Genomic DNA, 18222 nt, shown 5'->3' with positions numbered 1-18222 from the left:
TCATATTTATCCTTTGTTTTTCATACAGGTTGGAGGTTTAAGACTACCAGTACCTTAGTTGCATATTTATGAGTGTTTAATTATGAGATTTTGAGCTGAAGCCTTTGTTTTGCCTGATGGCCACTTAGTAGTATAAGTTAGAAGAGACGTCTGATTCTATTCCGGGCAAGCAAAACCAAATTTGTGTATAGAACAGGCTGTATCCCTGAATCTTTGATTCCAGGAGTATGGTTAGAGATTCTTAAAAATATTTTTAGTTTTATTTATGGAGATAGAATTTTGGAGAAGTTAATCAGTAGCTGATTCAGATATACTTCAAGGCATAGGCCAGTACCCATGACTGTGATAGCTCAGAAATCATGCAAGCTGCAAGCGTTTTGCCTCTCTCCGTATTATATAAACATGGTTCTTTCCATATTATGTAAATGCATTTCCTCCATGAAGAGATGTACAACTTGCCTTTTTTCTTTGTGTGAAACACCTGAGAAATTAATAGGAATTAATGTCTGAACATATTTTTGTTTCTCTCTGTTGTGTCACAGAAAAAACAACAGCATTTCTCAAACAAAAATACTCAGAATGTTATATGTTCTAGTTCTTCATAATCTTCTTGCTCCTCCTGAAAATTTTAAATGTCTTCCTCTATGGATATCTCTGCAATTTGGGTGTCCTTTCTTTCTCCTTTTTTAAAGAAATACAGATTACTTCTCAGATCTTTGGGTCTCATTTTGAGTTTACCTCAGCTTATGACATGCCCCTTTGGTGTACTGCAACTAGCTTGAACCTCAATGCTGAGGTTAATAGAATGGTCTTTAGGGAAATAATGATTTGAAGTTCCACATTATGAAATGTCTTTATAGATAGAATTAATGGGTATACTGAGGACAACACATTTAAAACTTCCAGTTTCTAGTTTAATTTCCCCTGTTTGCAAAATAAATTCCTGTACTTCAAATCTTTTTTTATGGTTTTGAGAGTATTAAGCAATTTCTGCATGCAACAGTTGAAGGGAAGAAGTTGGAGAATGATGGGTTCATCCTGGCTGGATGCCAGGTACCCACCAAAGCTGCTCTCTGCAACCATGTCGGGAGAGAAATTTTAACTGAAGGCTAATGGGTTGAGATAAGGAATGCAAGAGGTCAGTCACTGATTGCTATCATGGGCAAAACAGACTTGGGGGAATGAGTTGAATTTATTGCCAATAAAAAATCAGAGGAAGAGAAGTAAAACAAATCTCAAAAAGCATCTTCCTCCTACCTCTCCCTCCTTTCCTCTTCCTCCTCCCTGTCAGCAATAAAGGGAGATGGGGAGCAGAGGTTACAATCAGTTCATCACACATTACTCCTGCCGCTGCTCAGGGAGAGGAATCATTCCCCTGTTCAGTGTGGGATCTCTCCCAGGAGAGACAGTTCTCCATGAACTTCTTCAGCATAAGTCTGTCTTGTGAGCTGCAGCTCTTCACAAACTGGTCAAATGTGGGTCGCTTTCCACAGGGTACAGTCCTTCAGGAACAGCCTGCTCCTCCTTGTCTTTGAAATCAAGCTCATTCTTTGTCGTCACACTTCACATTATCACAGCAAAAAAAGCAGGAAATTGGCAGCAGTGAGCATGTGTGTTGGAATACTGATTTATACACTCTGTTTCCTGCAGGTCAAACCTTGTGTTTAATCTCTCTGAAAAGGAAGCAACAAGGGTGTTTTCCTTCCGACACTTCCTTCCTTCCTTCCAACACTTCCTTCACTTCCTTCCTTCCTTCCTTCTTTCCTTCCTTCCGACCCTTCCTTCCTTCCGACACTTCCTTCCTTCCTTCCGACACTTCCTTCCAACACTTCCTTCCTTCCTTCCGACACTTCCTTCCTTCCGACACTTCCTTCCTTCCTTCCTTCCTTCCTTCCTTCCTTCCGACACTTCCGACACTTCCGACACTTCCGACACTTCCTTCCTTCCTTCCTTCCTTCCTTCCTTCCTTCCTTCCTTCCTTCCTTCCTTCCTTCCGACACTTCCTTCCTTCCTTCCTTCCAACACTTCCTTCCTTCCTTCCGACACTTCCGACACTTCCTTCCGACACTTCCTTCCGACACTTCCTTCCTTCGGACACTTCCGACGCTTCCTTCCGACACTTCCTTCCTTCCTTCCGACACTTCCTTCCGACACTTCCTTCCGACACTTCCTTCCGACACTTCCTTCCTTCTGACACTTCCGACGCTTCCTTCCGACACTTCCTTCCTTCCTTCCGACACTTCCTTCCGACACTTCCTTCCGACACTTCCTTCCTTCTGACACTTCCGACACTTCCTTCCGACACTTCCTTCCTTCCTTCCGACACTTCCTTCCGACACTTCCTTCGACACTTCCTTCCTTCCTTCCTTCCTTCCTTCCTTCCTTCCTTCCTTCCTTCCTTCCTTCCTTCCTTCCTTCCTTCCGACATTTCCTTCCGACACTTCCTTCCTTCCTTCCTTCCTTCCTTCCTTCCTTCCTTCCTTCCTTCCTTCCTTCCTTCCTTCCTTCCTTCCTTCCACCTTCCACCACTTCCTTCCTTCCTTCCTTCCGACCCTTCCTTCCTTCCTTCTGACACTTCCTTCCGACACTTCCTTCCGACACTTCCTTCCTTCCTTCCGCCACTTCCTTCCGACACTTCCTTCCGACACTTCCTTCCGACACTTCCTTCCTTCCTTCCGCCACTTCCTTCCGACACTTCCTTCCTTCCTTTTTTAATTTTTAGTTTTTTTCTGTTTTCCTCACCCATTTCACTACTTCTTGTTGTTTTAGTCCTCATACTTAGTTCTCTCTCAACATAATTTTTGCCTTCTGCTTGTGTGAATTCTGAACAATGTTCTTTTTCTTAACTCTGTCAAGGAAAAACAAGAAAGTCTTTGCTTCCTCTAATGGATGATCAAAGATTATTCAAGGTTTTGTCTATCTCCAGTACAGATGTCAGAATCTGTTTCTGTGTAATACCAGATCAGGTGTAATTTTTATGGTTTTCATTAAAAATGTGGCCAAACAGTAAATTATTGCATAGTTTCCCAAAAGCATATCCCATCAATATCATGGCCAAATCCTCACCTCGTGTAAATGAGTTTTGCTTTCCTGAAGTCACAATCATGGACAAGACATTTTCAGTCTGGGTAGTCTCTTGTACTTACACAGCCAGAGTGACCCTTGTCTTCTGCTATCCTCTCAGTCTCTTCAGCCCAGGGATCCCAGGGATCCCAGGGGACCACACGTCACATTAGCTTCTGTGAAGTGTATGATTTGTGGGTTTGCTTTAAACATTTCAGCTATAGCTCAGGACAACATAAGTTCTTCTCTGTGGAAAATCATGACAGCTGCACCATTTTCATGTTGGAAAGTTAGACACTGAAAATGTCCGTAAATAAACTATCTGCTGAAAGGATGAAACAGTGTTATGTTTCCAATCAAAGGGAAAAAGTGTAGCCACGATCTATGAAGGACAGAGTAAACTTTAGCAGAAAATTCTGAGAGAAAAAGAATGATGCTACAATTGGCAGCAGCATTTGGCTGAAAAATCAAAACCAGTCATACTAGTCCAAGAAATTGATGAGAAATGTATTTGGGAAAACTTAAATACAAGCTGACTTCTTGTACATGTAGAAGTGTAAGACCTATTGATTCCTTAAATTTCTCTGAAGAAGCAAGATAAGAGTTCTACTTTTGCTTTCTGCTTTCTACATAAAACATGAAAAGCTATTTTTTTGTTGATAAACAAGCCTAATTCTAATTGTATGAATGTTTTCATTATTGTTATTATTACTATTACTGTTATTGCTGGGGTTTTTTTATTAAAGACCATAAAATTACTTCATCTATATGATAGAATAACATGATGAATCATATTATAGCTCTAATTGTAGGATCAGACCCAATGACTATAAAGCTGGGGATGTCTAAGAAAGCTGTTAACTAAATTTGTTATTACAAAAAAGTTGTTTAGGACCAAAAACAGCCTTTAATTTCTTCTCACAAAACTGAACAACTTTCTCCTTTACATTCTTTTAATTTTACAGGTTAGTTGCTAAAGAAAGCTGCATCCCAAATGCGTATATTAATGTTTGCTATTTACAGAGTATTTAATTTCTGTTTAAAGATCTACTTCCACATAATACTGAAGGTGGTTTTAAAAAATTCTGATTTATTGATTCCTAAGAGTTTATTTGCTGTGCTGCACAGTGAATTCAAGTCAGCTCACGAGCTCAGTTACCTTTAGCTAACTCTAGTTACCTGGACCTGGTCAGAAGTCAGACTTGGTGATCTTGGAAGTCTTTTTTTGATTCTGTGTTCAGCCAGTGGCTGGCGGGTTGACCTTGATGAACTTTAGAGGTCGCTTACAACCCAAACTAGTCCATGGTTCTATTTTGCGGTTCTAGATAAACCAGTACTTACACAGTCTGGTGTATGAAAATTTACTCATTGGCACAGTAAACCTGCATGAGACAGGTGAAAATAAGATTAGGGGGTCACCTCAGCAGGCTCTCGAAAGCTTACAAGCCTGCCTTGGGCCCTGACTGTCCATGTGGGATACACTTGGGATGTAGCTGCAGGAATTTGCAGCTGGGCCCATGGCTGCTCCTAGTCATTCCTTAGCTTGGGATCTGATTTCTTTGCACGCCTTCCTTTCAAGTCAACTGCAGTTCTGGGGAATGAGAACACCAGGAGTCTATCCCGCCCCATGTTAACCCCTGATCTGCATTTTTCTACCCTGCAACAATAATTGGTCTAATATTAGCAACTGTTCTTGTCCTCCTTTATCAGTGGTAACTAGGAGGATTGTGTGCTGATTTTCACAAGATCCCTTTTTTCTACACTTAGACGTTATCTAACTGTGAAAACTCTGAGACAGGAACTTCCAGTAGGAGATTTTTACCTGTGTTTCTGTCTTTCACTCACACAGAAGGACTGAAAGTGCTGTTATTTGCCTGTTTGATGGCAAGGTAGAGAAATGAACAGCCTTTGTTTTATTAATTCTCTACAAACAAGCATCATTTTGGTTTCCACCAACCAATATTATTTCAGAAGTGGTTTGTCCCCCAGGACAACTTCCAGTAATAATCTTTTTCTTCTGCCAAGACTATGACAGAAATCAGGTCGTGTAAAGGAAATTATTTATGGAAAAATATATCAAGGTATTTGCATAGTGCTGGGATTTCAGTCTTGTGTAGTTCAGCTATTTCTACCTCCTGTTTGTAAACTATTTTTTTTTTTTATATAGTCCTTTGAAACCTAGATGTCTTCTGCAGGGGTAATATTTCAGAAAGTACTGAATTCTTGATTTGTTGTTCATATGTTTTGAACCTATGTCGAGCTGAATGACTGAATTGCCGTTTGAATATTTTGCAGGTAGTAAATCATAATTTTGTTCTGTTGTTGATGAATTTCAGTTTTTCTGAGGCAAAAGAGGTAGCTTTTCCCCTACTGTGACATGTTTCCAGCGCACAGAAAGCAATGAGGTGGAGAACCATGATTCATAAGAGTAGTAGCCAAATGGTTAAATTGCTCATCATGCCAGGTAAGAACAGTTTTGTGGTAGAGAGTGGAAGGGAAATGAGATTATTTTTTGGGTGTGAAAGAATCCTCAGTTGCACTATTAGTAACCCCCTGCCCTGAGTTAGCAATTTTTTACTTTCTGGACAAACAGAGGTTAGCGCCTCCTCAGAGATGCTTTGTTCTAGTCTTTTAGCAGAAACAACAAGTGCTGACCAGCTTATCTACTGCTCACATGTCTCTGACCAGCAGCACTCACAGCAGCTCCCTTAGCTGGTGGCAGAGGGAGGAACAATGTCATTTGGAGGCTTGACAATAATGAGAAATTTAAAAGGGCAGCTTGGAGACTTCTAAGGGTTCTCTTTTAGTTACCAGGAAGTAATCTCTGTTCACGTATTTCTTTAGCACACCTAAAAGCCTGACTTGTTTGAGTGATGCAGTGGCTTTATTGCTGTAGGGGAATGCAAGATGGCTGCAATGGCGGGGCAGTTTTGAGAGTCCTCAGCAAAGAGGTTTGTGGTTCTCACTGAAGACCTTGGCAGGGGGTCCAGTTACTGTGAAGACACAGGACAGGTGTTTCGCAGACATTTGAAATGGCTTCCTTTGTCATCTTAAATGTCTTCTAGGGCCTGCATGCCTTCCTCTTGCACACGGAGCAGCAGCATGGAGTACCATATAGACTAGCTAAGCTGTTTCAGCAGTAGCCTGGGAGCAAGTAGCCTCGCTCAAGTATTTGAACTGTGGAACATATCCGTTCCTTGGTAACACCGATTATGTGACTGCTGAAGCACCAGAAAATCCTTGCTGGCACTGGTATAACAAACCTCTGCAGCTGGATCCCCATTGATCCAGCCAACAGAGGACCAGCTCCTGCCAACAAAAGAAGCCTGTACAGCCTCACAGAAGAGAGCTCAGAATAGCAATTTCAAGCATGTCATGAAGTCACCAGAGCTTACAAAGAATCGCAGTCACATGTTATGTGTCACAAGTGTCAATTAAATGCTTTTTCAATTGGTGTTTCATATTCTAGGAGAAAAGGATAGGCCCAGCAGGCAGAATTTACTCTTGGTTTCTCAATGACATTGCTACCAAGAAGCTGAGGGAGAGCTACCCTTTTGTCTTAGATTGGCCTTTGCAATCACTTTCTGATGTAGTGTTTTAATATTCTTCAAAAACTGATACATCTTCCCCCCGGAACTGCTAGATATCCAGACAATAGATGTCATTCTTCTGGAGAAAAGCAAGTATTTCAGTGATGAACTGCTAAAGAGCACTAGCTAAAAAAAACAAAGTTAGGGCATTCTTTTCTCCTTCTTCAAGAAATCCACAAGCATGTAAGGACAGAGGAGAAACTAATTTTTACTCCAACTCAGTGTGGATATGTAAACCTAAATACAGTGAAAACCAAAGTGTAAATTAAATGGTAAGTGAATATGAATAATCACAGAAGCTTCTTTTCTTCCTATTTTTGCCTGTTTATAAACTCTTGGAAGTTAGTTCTGTTTAAATGTTGCCTTTTACACAGCAGCAGCCCCTGGATTTCTGTATCATCAGAGAATGAATTACAGAGAGCTGTGTTCATATATCTGTGGACTCTCCTATGGTGGTCCACACAAAAAAATGGGTTGGTTAAAAATGACTAAACCTGAAAAAAATCAATCTTTTTTTTTTTGTCTTGGAAGATTCCTCCTAATTAATTTGCATGTAACAAGTTAACTTTTCCCCACCCAAGACTTTAGAGCATCTGTAATCCTTATTTAGACATGCCAGCTTTAAAATTAGTTTAATTTTTATTTGTTAAATTAAGGGTAGCTTCAGAGCAATTTTATATTTCTTTTTCCCTGAGAGAAAATTAAGAAATATAAATTTCTCCAGAGTTCCTTCTGCTGGTGGGTGTTTGCTGTTTGCTTCTAGAGCTTTGGCTGAACCATTGATTCTCAATGTATGGTTGGTATTTTCCAACACCTGTGTTGGTATTGCTGTTCTGGTTGAGTGAGGCTACATAAGGGTCTTTGTTTAAATATATTAATAGCAGAGAGCTCTGGCTACCTGAGAATGATGGGACAGGTACCAAGCAGGATCTGCAGATTGGTTGCAGTGGATTAGTGGTAGATAAGGCAACCAGCAGCAACAAATCTACAGTCTGGCCAGCCATGTTTCATGTGTTGGGAGGTGTATCTTACCCACTTCAATGGCTGTATTTAACAATTGGGGTACTCATAAGTAACTGAAGTTTCTTTCACACTGCCTGAGCAGTTGCAAGGTATGTTTCTCTCGAATACCAAGCAAGTACGCTGATTGCATGCCACTGGTCCTACTGTTACCAGCATAGTTACTAATTATCTTGCCATTGTGAAAATCATCTTATGGTCTTTGATGATAGTTGGAACTCCACCAGAATTCCTAAGGACCTGAGGGAGTCGTGCCTCGTGCCTGGCGCTGGTCAAGATTGCCTGTCAGCCTCATGACAGGATAATGTCATGAGGCTATGCCAGGAAAATGCTGGGGCTCTAAAATGTCATCTCAAAGGCGTCGGTGCACTGAAGGGCAGATAGCTCCTCAGCAGAAGCTGCAAGGCCTCCTGTCACAGACACCAACGTAGATCCAATTGGCTGTACAGGCTCAAGTTTGTTCTCTCCCCAGTAATTAGAAGAGTAGAGCAGCTCTTCATGCTGATTCTGTAAAACAGGATTTTGAACCCAGTTGAAATGATGGCTCTGATCCAAAACCTTTTTCAACTGAGCAGTAACAATCCACACAAGTCCCACATTGAGCCCCACATTAGTATCTATGTGAAGGGCAACTTTGTTTTTCTCAGATTCTCAGAACTTCTTGCGTTTGAACTGCAGACATGCCCCTTGAAAAACAGAGAGATTTATTTATAATTGCCTGGATTTGCAAGCTTGCTTTATTACATTATTTCCTGCCGAGGATTTCTTAATACTGAATAGAAATTATTATGAAAACTTCTTACTTCAGGGCATTTCCAGACTAGCAGGGCTGGAGCAGAACCTGTCATTGCTGGTCCAGTTTTATTTCTGGAAAAATCTGCTAAACTGAGCCAGAGTTCAAGTCCACAAGGGGAACACATGCACTTATAACACTCATGCACGCACTCAGTGGTTAGTTCCAACTCCTGTTGTTGGACTTTTAGCCTGATGCCTTTAAATGACATGCAAGCAGTTGATCTGCTAAGTTGATAGCCATCTCTTTTCTTGCAGCATCCTGTAAAAATTATTTCGCTGTGTGTCTCAGAGTCAGGAATATCCCTATTTTTGTTTTGTCAGCCTGTGAGCTGTCAAGTGGAGTAAGGGGGGAGGTTTGGGGGGAAGACGGGGGGAGAGTCAAACTCAGCACGAAGTCTGGGACTTCAGCCTAAAATATAATGTGTAATCTTTACCTCTGAGCAGAGCTGTGGTACCTTATGCCAGAAAACAATACAGGCTTGGCCAACTAGGGATTAGCTGTTATTATTCTGGCTTTTTGTTGCTAGACTTTCTATGCTAAACCCATAAGGAGAATAAAAAGTCAGCTCACTTTAGAGGTGATGAAGAAGGTCTGGGCAGGCAGTTGGTACTCACCTGTGATTTCCTCACTCTGGTACTACATGGCTGACATTTTCCATATACTGAGAGAGATCCAGAGCTCTGCAAAATCTGCCTTTACTGCTTTAAGGGCATTTAATTACAACAGTAATGAGTTTCATAGGAGCACCTTTAGAAACACATAAGAGCTTCATCCAAAATTTATCAAACTTATAAGTACATGTTCTTGATTTTAATGGAGTTTGGATTAGATAGTCAGGGAACTTAATGGAGCTGCTTCTAACATTTTGTGCAGTAACAATGTGCGGTTCAAGCCTCTGACCGCACTTCAGCAACTTGAAACGCAAAAGATTTCAGTGTGGAAAGTCTGTACTTCATTACCCCGCTTTAAGGGGAGGAAGCTTAACAGGTAATAGAAATGAGTATGAAAACTGCTTACTTCAGAACATTTCCAAGCACAATTTGTTGTAGTAATCCATTTTCCTTTCTAGTGGGGTCTTCCTTTCCAGACCTTTATAGATTGAAAAAGACTTCATCTCCCTAAATCTCCCAGGATATACTGAGATCAAAACTAGAATGCATTGGAAAGGGAAGTTTCTATTCCACAGAAACTTCATTATTTCATCATTAGATCCAGCTTCAAACCAAGGAGTTGACGTTTCAAAGCTTTTCAGAGTGAAATACTCACTAGACTTCTGATTCACAAATGACCCCCAAACCATTACTCTGAGCTGTATATGGGAGTTCCTTGGCTTACCATGCTGATGAAGCAGTGCCTTCCATGGTGCTTACTTCCATGATGAGGTCCTCAACCACCTCTTGTCAGGTGAATGTGCCCACAGGTCAGCGTCTTGGCGACTTTTCTAGTTCTGCAGACCGAGTCAGTCTACTTTTCTTGGTAGCTGGCCTCTCCTAGTGTCTTGCATCTTCAACGTCTCTGATTACAGCCATTTTAAAACCATCCCTCTTTGTTTTGTTCATGCTATGGGTGGATGCTGAAAGAAGAAACCCTTGTTAACCCATTGCAGATTTTTGGTGAGTGGTGACATATTTTCACCCATTCCATAACCTTTTTCAATGAGTTCTCTGCAGCCTTGATAGACAGTGAAAATAATGCTGTGGAAATGACATGTTCTTAACTCAGCCAAATTTCTGTTTCTTCCACTCAGAGGCAAAAGATATTGCTCTCATGAGCTGTGTATTTTTTTTAGGAGCACTTTAATATTTCCTTGTCTGATCTTTTGCTGTCACAAAAGTCCAGCCTGCAAAATGTTTTCATGTAAGAGCTACTAAAACCTCATGTAAGAGATCTGGAGTAGTGTTTTTCATATTAAAGCATCAGTGACTCCATTTCAAATACTAGCAGTCTTTCTAGTGCATGTAATTACCTTCAAAAGATGGAAAAATTCCCCTAAGTAATGGGAAGAGGAAGAGGGAAGGAGAAGGAGAAGGAGAAGGAAAAAAGAATAAATTTGGGGATATTTTTTATTTCAGGCATTGGTTAATCACTCATAATTTTTTTTAATTAAAATATTCCATATTCCCAGAGGTCTGCATATCTATTTAGACAGATAATCTAACACAGTAAAGAAAAAATCTCTGCAGAGACCTTGGGAACAAATAGGAAATTCATTTAATTTCATCAAAACTTTTAATTGCATAAAGTTATCTGAGACATAGCCAAATACAGTAAGGTTAATATACATTTTGTACATACCACAGAAATTTTAGAAATCACAAATTCTCCATACTTCACTTTGCTCATACTTCCATTTGAAACACAGCATTTTAACAGAAGAAATATTTTTATGCTGTACACTGGTAATGGCTGTCCAACTCAAAAAAAGAAACAAACCATAATTTAACTTCCTTTGGCACCTGAGATTTTCCTGGTGGTTTCCTCCACAAGTTGTGACCTAGCTCCAGATTGCTCAGTTTATAAATTAACTTTAATCGGGTATAGCCTATGGCAACATGTGAGCTGATGATTCATAAAGTTAAAAATGCTTTAAAGTAGTAAATGCTGGGGTTTTGTTAATTGGTTACCTCATACCTGGATTTAAAATCCTGCCAATTTCCTATCCAAACAGTTCGCATATTCTTTTCAAAATAGGCAAAGGCATAAAGATATGTGTACCACTCTAAACTGCGCTTTTCAGCAGATATGAAAGGGAATTCTGACCTTTCTTCTGTTATCTTGGCTCCCCAACAGGACCCTTTTTGCTGAGGGTACTAGCGATCTCTAATGCTCTAGAAGGAGAATCTGGTTTGTAGGCAGTGGCATACAGTTTTCAGATCATGCAAATGATCCTTTTTACCCTCTTTTCTACGCCGTGGCAATCATGGAAGTTAAAGCATACCAGTCTGCATATATCAAAGATAGTTAAGCTCCTGTAGGAAAATTCTAGAAAAAAAATAGATGGAAATCTTACACAGTACTATGGATACAATTTGTATATCTGTATTTGGAAGTTTTGTATGGAGCAATCACAGTGAAGATAGGCTTATCTTTGCTTCTGTTTTCTAACCATTATTTGTCATGATGTTTCTAATTTGTTAAAATGTCTCTTGCAGTCTTGGTATGGCTAGCTTTTCAAGGTGACTGTTGCTTCTTTAGGCTTCATTAATTCCCTTAGAGGGATCATAATATAATGTGTAAGCATAGGAGGCTTGACCCAGTTCTGACCTGGAAGAAGTAGGTAAAATCAAATTTAATGATAGCTTTCATCAAGCTTGAATCTATAATGATTTAAATTAAATTAATTATATTGTCAATATGACATAATCAAGGAAACAGCTATTCTGCAGCTAGTAAAATAATGATGTTAGAAATGGGAATTGAATTGCTAAAGGAAAATACTGGTTTTTAAAGATTGCATTTTCATAGACAAATGAAGAGCAAGTGTCAAACCCCGAAGTTTACCTCACCCTAGCAAAGATGTGTAATTCTGCACACTCAGCATTGCACAAATAAGAAATATTAGTCTATGAATGTTTTAATGCGCAAGTTACACATACAGCTTTTATGAGTCTTGATGATAAGTGCCCTATTTGCTCTCATCATTTTCTGGTTCTCAGATTTTTCTAAAACTCAGAAATGCAGGAAAAATTAAAGCTAAAAACCACTTTCTTTAGAATTCTTTGTGTTTATATATACATTCTGTTTGCCTAAGAGCCTTAGCATAACCTCATTAGTAGTTATAGACAATTATTTGTTCATTACTTACTCTGAATGCCAGAATGCTAGAAGGCCTTTAATTTTCTAGTGCTTACAAAGGTAATTATAACATTGCAAGGACTTTCTTAATTTCTTAGATTTCTATTATTTATGTAAAAAATTCATAAGTTGTAAGTAAAACTTAAAAGTTCAAACAAAAGGCCTACATTAACAATGTGTTAAACAGATAGTCCATCAATTAATTTTAAATGTACTTAATTATAAATTACTATTTGATTCTTCTTAGAATAACAAGGTTTTTGCAAACTGAGAAACCCAGTTTATCTGTTCAACTCTCAAAATTTTTAACTAAACAATTTGCATGTAGGAAAAACCCAGTTTAAGAGCAGGTAATTACATTCATGCAATGACTCTCAATTCTTTTGTTGCAACCATTCCAGCCTTCTTTATCAGATCTTTTGCAATGTCTGAACACAGGCACTGACAGTGTGGAATGGGATTATTGTCAAATATAATTAAAACCACATGGCTTTCCCAGCTGCATAGCAGGTAAAATTTCAGAGCCGTGTTGCTATTGATCCATGTTGCACTTCACTTTTATCTATCAGTCTGCTTCCTATCTGTCTTTTTATCTGTTTCAGGCATTTTTCTTTGTGAAACTCTAAGAAGAGAAATTTCTGACAGGACTCTGACCAAGAAATGTCCACAATGCCCTAAAATAACAACCTCCAACAATACTCTTTTCTTTCTCTGAGCTGCAAAAGCCATTGAGTACTAACTAACCTGTTCCCTATCTCTCACCTGACTTCAGTGCACATTGCCAGCCAGATTTGCTCAGCCTCTTTGATTGCTAAGGTACTTTATGGCCCTCTAGAGATGTTAAGAGAGAAATTTAGAGTAATTAGTTGCAGAGATGGATTGAGCAGTCAGTCGGTAAGTGCTCACGTTGAACTGCACATCTTTCTTTCTTGCCAGATTGTTGGCTGTGACCACCAGCTGGGAAGTGCTGTCAAGGAAGATAACTGTGGGGTCTGCAATGGAGATGGGTCCACCTGCCGGCTGGTTCGAGGCCAGTATAAGTCCCAGCTCTCTGCAAGTAAACGTAAGCTGTTCCTTCTGGTAGAGTGCCACCTTCCCCTTTTTAGAGAAGTTTTCATTTTCTGCAGGCTAGATTTCACCCCACTCTTCCGTGGGTACCTGAATAATCATGTTCAGTCTAGTTGTCCCCACGGGTGCTTGCCTCTTTGGTTAAAGCAGCCTTGCTCAGACTGCTGGTCAGGTTGTGAGGGTGGACAGAGGCTTGTGGAAAGGTGTCCATCAGCATACTGCCCATCTCACCTAGCTAGTTGCATGTGAAGAGCAGGAGAGCAGGAGGAGGTGGCTGTATTGGCTGGCTGTGCACAGGACTTAGTGCACCCTGCTCTGGATAGAATGGTTTTTGCTGCTCTACAGCAGAGGGAAACCCTGAGGGGCTGGTGCTGCCAGCCTGGCAGAGTGCTGTCTCCAAGGCCTCTTAGCATCACGTGTGACTGCATGCTCTGCATGGTGCCCAGTTCTCCAGGGAACTGAGGAACCAGAGTTGTCAGAAAGTGCCGACACAGGCTTGAGAGAGATGTCTACAGAAAAACATGGCCTTTCCTCCATGCTGACCCAGCTTACCTGAGAGTGGTAAAGTAGCATTAGTGTCCCTCAGTGAGGGGATTAGTTTATTCTGAACCCCAGACAGACTTTTTTCAGTCTGTTTATAGCACCACAGATAGAGCTATAAAACTTTTGGGATGGGAGATAGGGTGTGTTCTGTCAGTTTGAAGGAAGGATTAAAAAGTATGTGTATTTTCATGTCTATGTAGACACACCTAAGGAATCACATGTGCTAGCCTGAAAACCTGCCTCCAGCCTTAGAGTTTAATCATACCAGTCCAACCATTCTGGAGCAGCTTTGCAATTGCTGAATAGCATATGACTTTAAGGATTCAGATAGCAGTGTAATATCTGTTGATGACGGTGTATGTATACTTGTGGGTTTTGCAACAGGGAAAGCTGCTTTTTACAAAAGCTTCTCTTTGTCAAAGAGTAACTGCATTGGTGTGGAGCATATATAGCATATATGGAGCTATGGCACCCAGAGCAGCTGATAGCACAGTGCAGGCATGGCTCTGTGTTTGCTGAGGGAAGGGAAGGGAAGTTCAGGGAAGGGAAGTTCAGGGAAGGGAAGTTCAGGGAAGGGAAGGGAAGTTCAGGGAAGGGAAGTTCAGGGAAGTTCAGGGAAGGGAAGTTCAGGGAAGGGAAGTTCAGGGAAGGGAAGTTCAGGGAAGGGAAGGGAAGGGAAGGGAAGGGAAACTATTTTGTGTGAAGGAAAGAAAGGAATAATCCTCATAAGAGGATTCTGAAGCAGAATTGTACTTTAGAGGACAAAGGAAATAATTCACAAAGATTTAGGAATGGAATTTCACCTCGTTGTTAAGTTATTTCACAATGAGCAGGAACAGATTTGGAAATTTGAGTAATAGTGTTTGTGACTTGTTTTTGGCAAATGTCTTTTCCTGTAGGAGCAATTAATTTTTTTTTCTAGTTGCTTTGTAAAAAGGTGCTCATCTCTTCTCTACTGAGGATAAAGTCACTAATATATTATGCACAGGAATAAATGTTAGTAAAACACAGTAACCAATTTCCAGTGGTTTCCTATTAAATGTAAAGAATGTTATATAGGTAATAGAGTGGATGACAGAGAGCACAATCTTAGACTCAGATAAATGTGAAAAAAAGTTAGAGAATGGATTTCTCAGACACATTTGCCTGTATATAATTGTTATGCAGAGCTAGGAAAATGGTAGATTTTTCTGGCAGTCTGTATAATGTGGCATTATTTCCTTCCCTGCTGTAAACATACACGTTTTTATGCAATACTGTGAACTTTGAATCTATGAATAGTAAGTCTTTTTTTAAATTGGGTTTTTAAAAATCTTAACCAGTTATAAGTCCCCTTCACATGTGTGAATTAATATGAAATTTTTTTTTGTGTGGTTGACTTCAAAATTATTTATGTAAATGTTGTGGAAATTCGAGATTTTAAATGTTGAAATTGTTTCAAAAATCTATTGTGTTCATTTTCTGCATTTATCTTCCCCAGCTCTCTTGGCACTTCATCTGTGTCAGGATCTTGCTTATTTGTCACTATAAACATAAAGACACAGGCAAATCTGCGATCAGGGCCTTATTAATTTTATTTATTCAGTCATTTAAATGACTGAATTCACTAGTTGATAGCTAAATTTCAAGTTATCTTTATAAAATGATCCTACTTTTCTAGAATTATGTCTGTTTTATCTGTGGTTTAAACAAGGGATTAAAAGACAGACTGCATTAGAAAAAGCATTAGAAAAATCAGAGAGTAAATATACATCAGTGACTAGATATCAGCAGTGACTAGAAATTTGGCCTCACTTGGGAGTTCTGTTTCTCTAAGAATAGTATTCAATCTTGAGAACTGTTCTAGGGGTTGGACAGTTGACCTTTACTCCAGAGCTGTCCCAATAGTTTCTGAAGCTGTTTATATCTCAAAACCATTCCAAACACAGTCTTGAGCTCATCACGCTAAAGTAATTTTCTCTTGGTGCTCACATCTGGTTCCCTTTTTCCTGTTGTTTATATCATGTAAAGGCTAAGAGTAAGAAATTCATAGAGCTTTTAAACACTTAGCATTTCCTACAGAAACAGCTTCTCCACTATTTATAGGGGTAGTACACAAGTCCCAGTGGTTTCAGAGACAGAAACATAGTCGGGCAGGATGTAGTGTGATGCTGAATTCTAACCTACATTTTTAAGAAAAAGAAAGCACATGTGTCTATGCTTTTGTAAGACCAATAATAATAAAACTACAAAAACCTTCATTCATTTCAGAAATGTTCTTTATTCTTAGGTGGCTTGGGTGGTTCTTTAGAAGTCTGCAGAAAATACATCTTTCCCTTTTTTATTTAGTATCTTCTTTAGGGAACTCTGTATGTCCTTCCTGTGAAGAGATGATGTGTTTAAGCAGGCTTCTCTGTATTCACCAAGAAGCTAGAGAGTTAGCCCCATAAGTTGTGAATGCATTCTGCTGATCACCTAGTGCAAAGTTGGTATTTCTCTAAAACAAGATTGACATCTACTAGCAAAGTAGAGCAGTTTATAAGCAACTTGTAGAAATTATAATGCTGTCTAGATATTCACCTAATTACTCTTGTTATGGCTGTCAAAAATATATGTGGTTCCAGATTTCCACTGAATATCAGTAGTAATTGGGAGATAGAAAAAACTCCATTTTTCATCGTGAGAACTGACAAACCATTTGTCCAAAATCCAAATTAAAAATCCAAAACTAGAAGAAGCTTGTTTCTTATGGGAATCTGAGTTATGTACATGATATTTAACTATTGCCTAAAACCTTGAACTTTCTTCTCAGCCCTGAGCCACTGTCCTCTCAGTTATCTAGGACCTTCCTTTGCTTCCCTATGCACAGTCTCCAGAGAAAACCAACCACCTGTTAAAGCATTTTGTGTCTTTTCCACACAGCTGCTCAACAACGTGTCTCTCTGCTTATTGTTGGGAAGAGCTGTGACTAAATGTTAGCCTGTTTAGTTTCACATCTCCTCACAGGAAATGTCTCCTCCTTATCACTGTTAACCTCAGGAAATTATCCTTCAATCCCCACTGCTTCTGCTTTGTGAAAGCAGGAAGAACTGTGATAAGCATAAATCCCACTGAGCTTTGCATTTCACAAAAAGCGTGCTAGGATTTCAAATGGACAGCAACTTCAAGATCAGGTGAAATATAGTCCTAGCAATAACCTGGGGCAGGAGGTGCAGGCTGAGAATGTAAGCTCACATGGGCTTTAAACTGTCCAGGTTTTCTGTGACATGTCAGTGAGTTGTAAATCTGCAGCACAGAGTGTTTAACTGAGGCAGTCAGATATAATACTGGTATAGGACTGTCTTTAAATAAGGCTTTCATAAAGGCCATTCATATTAGGGGTTTTTAAATTGAAGTTACTCTTTTTCCAAACTCAGTCCAAAAAATCCTATATATGCACAGCAAAATGATGTGTCATACTCACGTATGTTGTTCCCCAAAATGGATAAAATAATTTATCCTACTGGGTATCTTGAATCTGAATGCTAGAATGGTACCAATAAAGCAATATTAGAATATAAATATTTATTTTTTTAGAAGTTGAATCTTTGTCTTTCCAAATAGAAAATTTGAGTTATGTATTGATATGAAAGATTCCTAGCTTTATTAATCAGTGGTGTATCAGAGATATGAATGAGCAAAACGTGTTGAGTTTAAGCCGAGTTACAAAAGACTTAGACACTGAAATTATGGATAGTTTGAGAAAATGTATCAAATCAGAACTTGAAAATGGGACATGGTTCAGAAGCACCTGAAAATTTGAATGGTCTTAATGTCCACACAACTTTTGCGGCACTTAAAGAGACTGCTTACTTTTCTGTCTCACTTCTGGGGTGGTAAGAGGCAACAAAGTATGAGTATTTCATCTCATAAAGCTTTGAAATATGAGTGTCAAGAATTCCTATGCTGCGTTTCAGAATTTAAAATTTAAAAGGGTTCTAGTTCACAGGTTTTGAGATATTATGGGTTTGGATGAATGAATGTATTGCTTAAAAGTTCCTGTTTCTGGTAGTGTTTCCCCTCTCTGTTGGCTCTCTACTTTTGATATAAAATGACATCATCAACAACTATTTTGCTTTTAAGTGACAATCCTGATTTAACTGGGTTCCAAGAGTTTTCCCAGTTTGGTCTGGGCAGAAGTATAAGACCCCAACTCATGTATTTGAATGAAAGATAAAACTTTTTTATTGGCTGAGTTGACCTCACCTAAAAAACACTGTTTGGAGAGCAGATCGGTAGGTCCTGCTAGAAGGCATTTCATAACATAGATGTGAGCAGTTCTAATGAAGAAATAGTGAAAGAGAGTTTTTCCTTTCACATCTACCACCT

General features: G+C 39.4%; 1 protein-coding gene across 1 annotated transcript in view; it reads left to right on the top strand.

The window, feature by feature from the left end:
- ADAMTSL1 (ADAMTS like 1) overlaps positions 1-18222 on the top strand; it is a 312537-nt gene that overhangs the window by 169478 nt on the left and 124837 nt on the right. Inside the window, exon 6 of the mRNA XM_054289501.1 lies at positions 13201-13327. Within this exon, the coding sequence (XP_054145476.1) occupies positions 13201-13327 (127 nt within the window). The remainder of the gene's footprint in view (positions 1-13200; positions 13328-18222) is intronic.

Source organism: Melozone crissalis, unplaced genomic scaffold (genome assembly GCF_028551555.1).
Source record: "Melozone crissalis strain CALT ecotype California unplaced genomic scaffold, PUWL_Pcris_2 ptg000005l_1, whole genome shotgun sequence".
NCBI lineage: Eukaryota > Metazoa > Chordata > Aves > Passeriformes > Passerellidae > Melozone > Melozone crissalis.
This window is presented reverse-complemented; position numbering and strand designations above follow the sequence as displayed.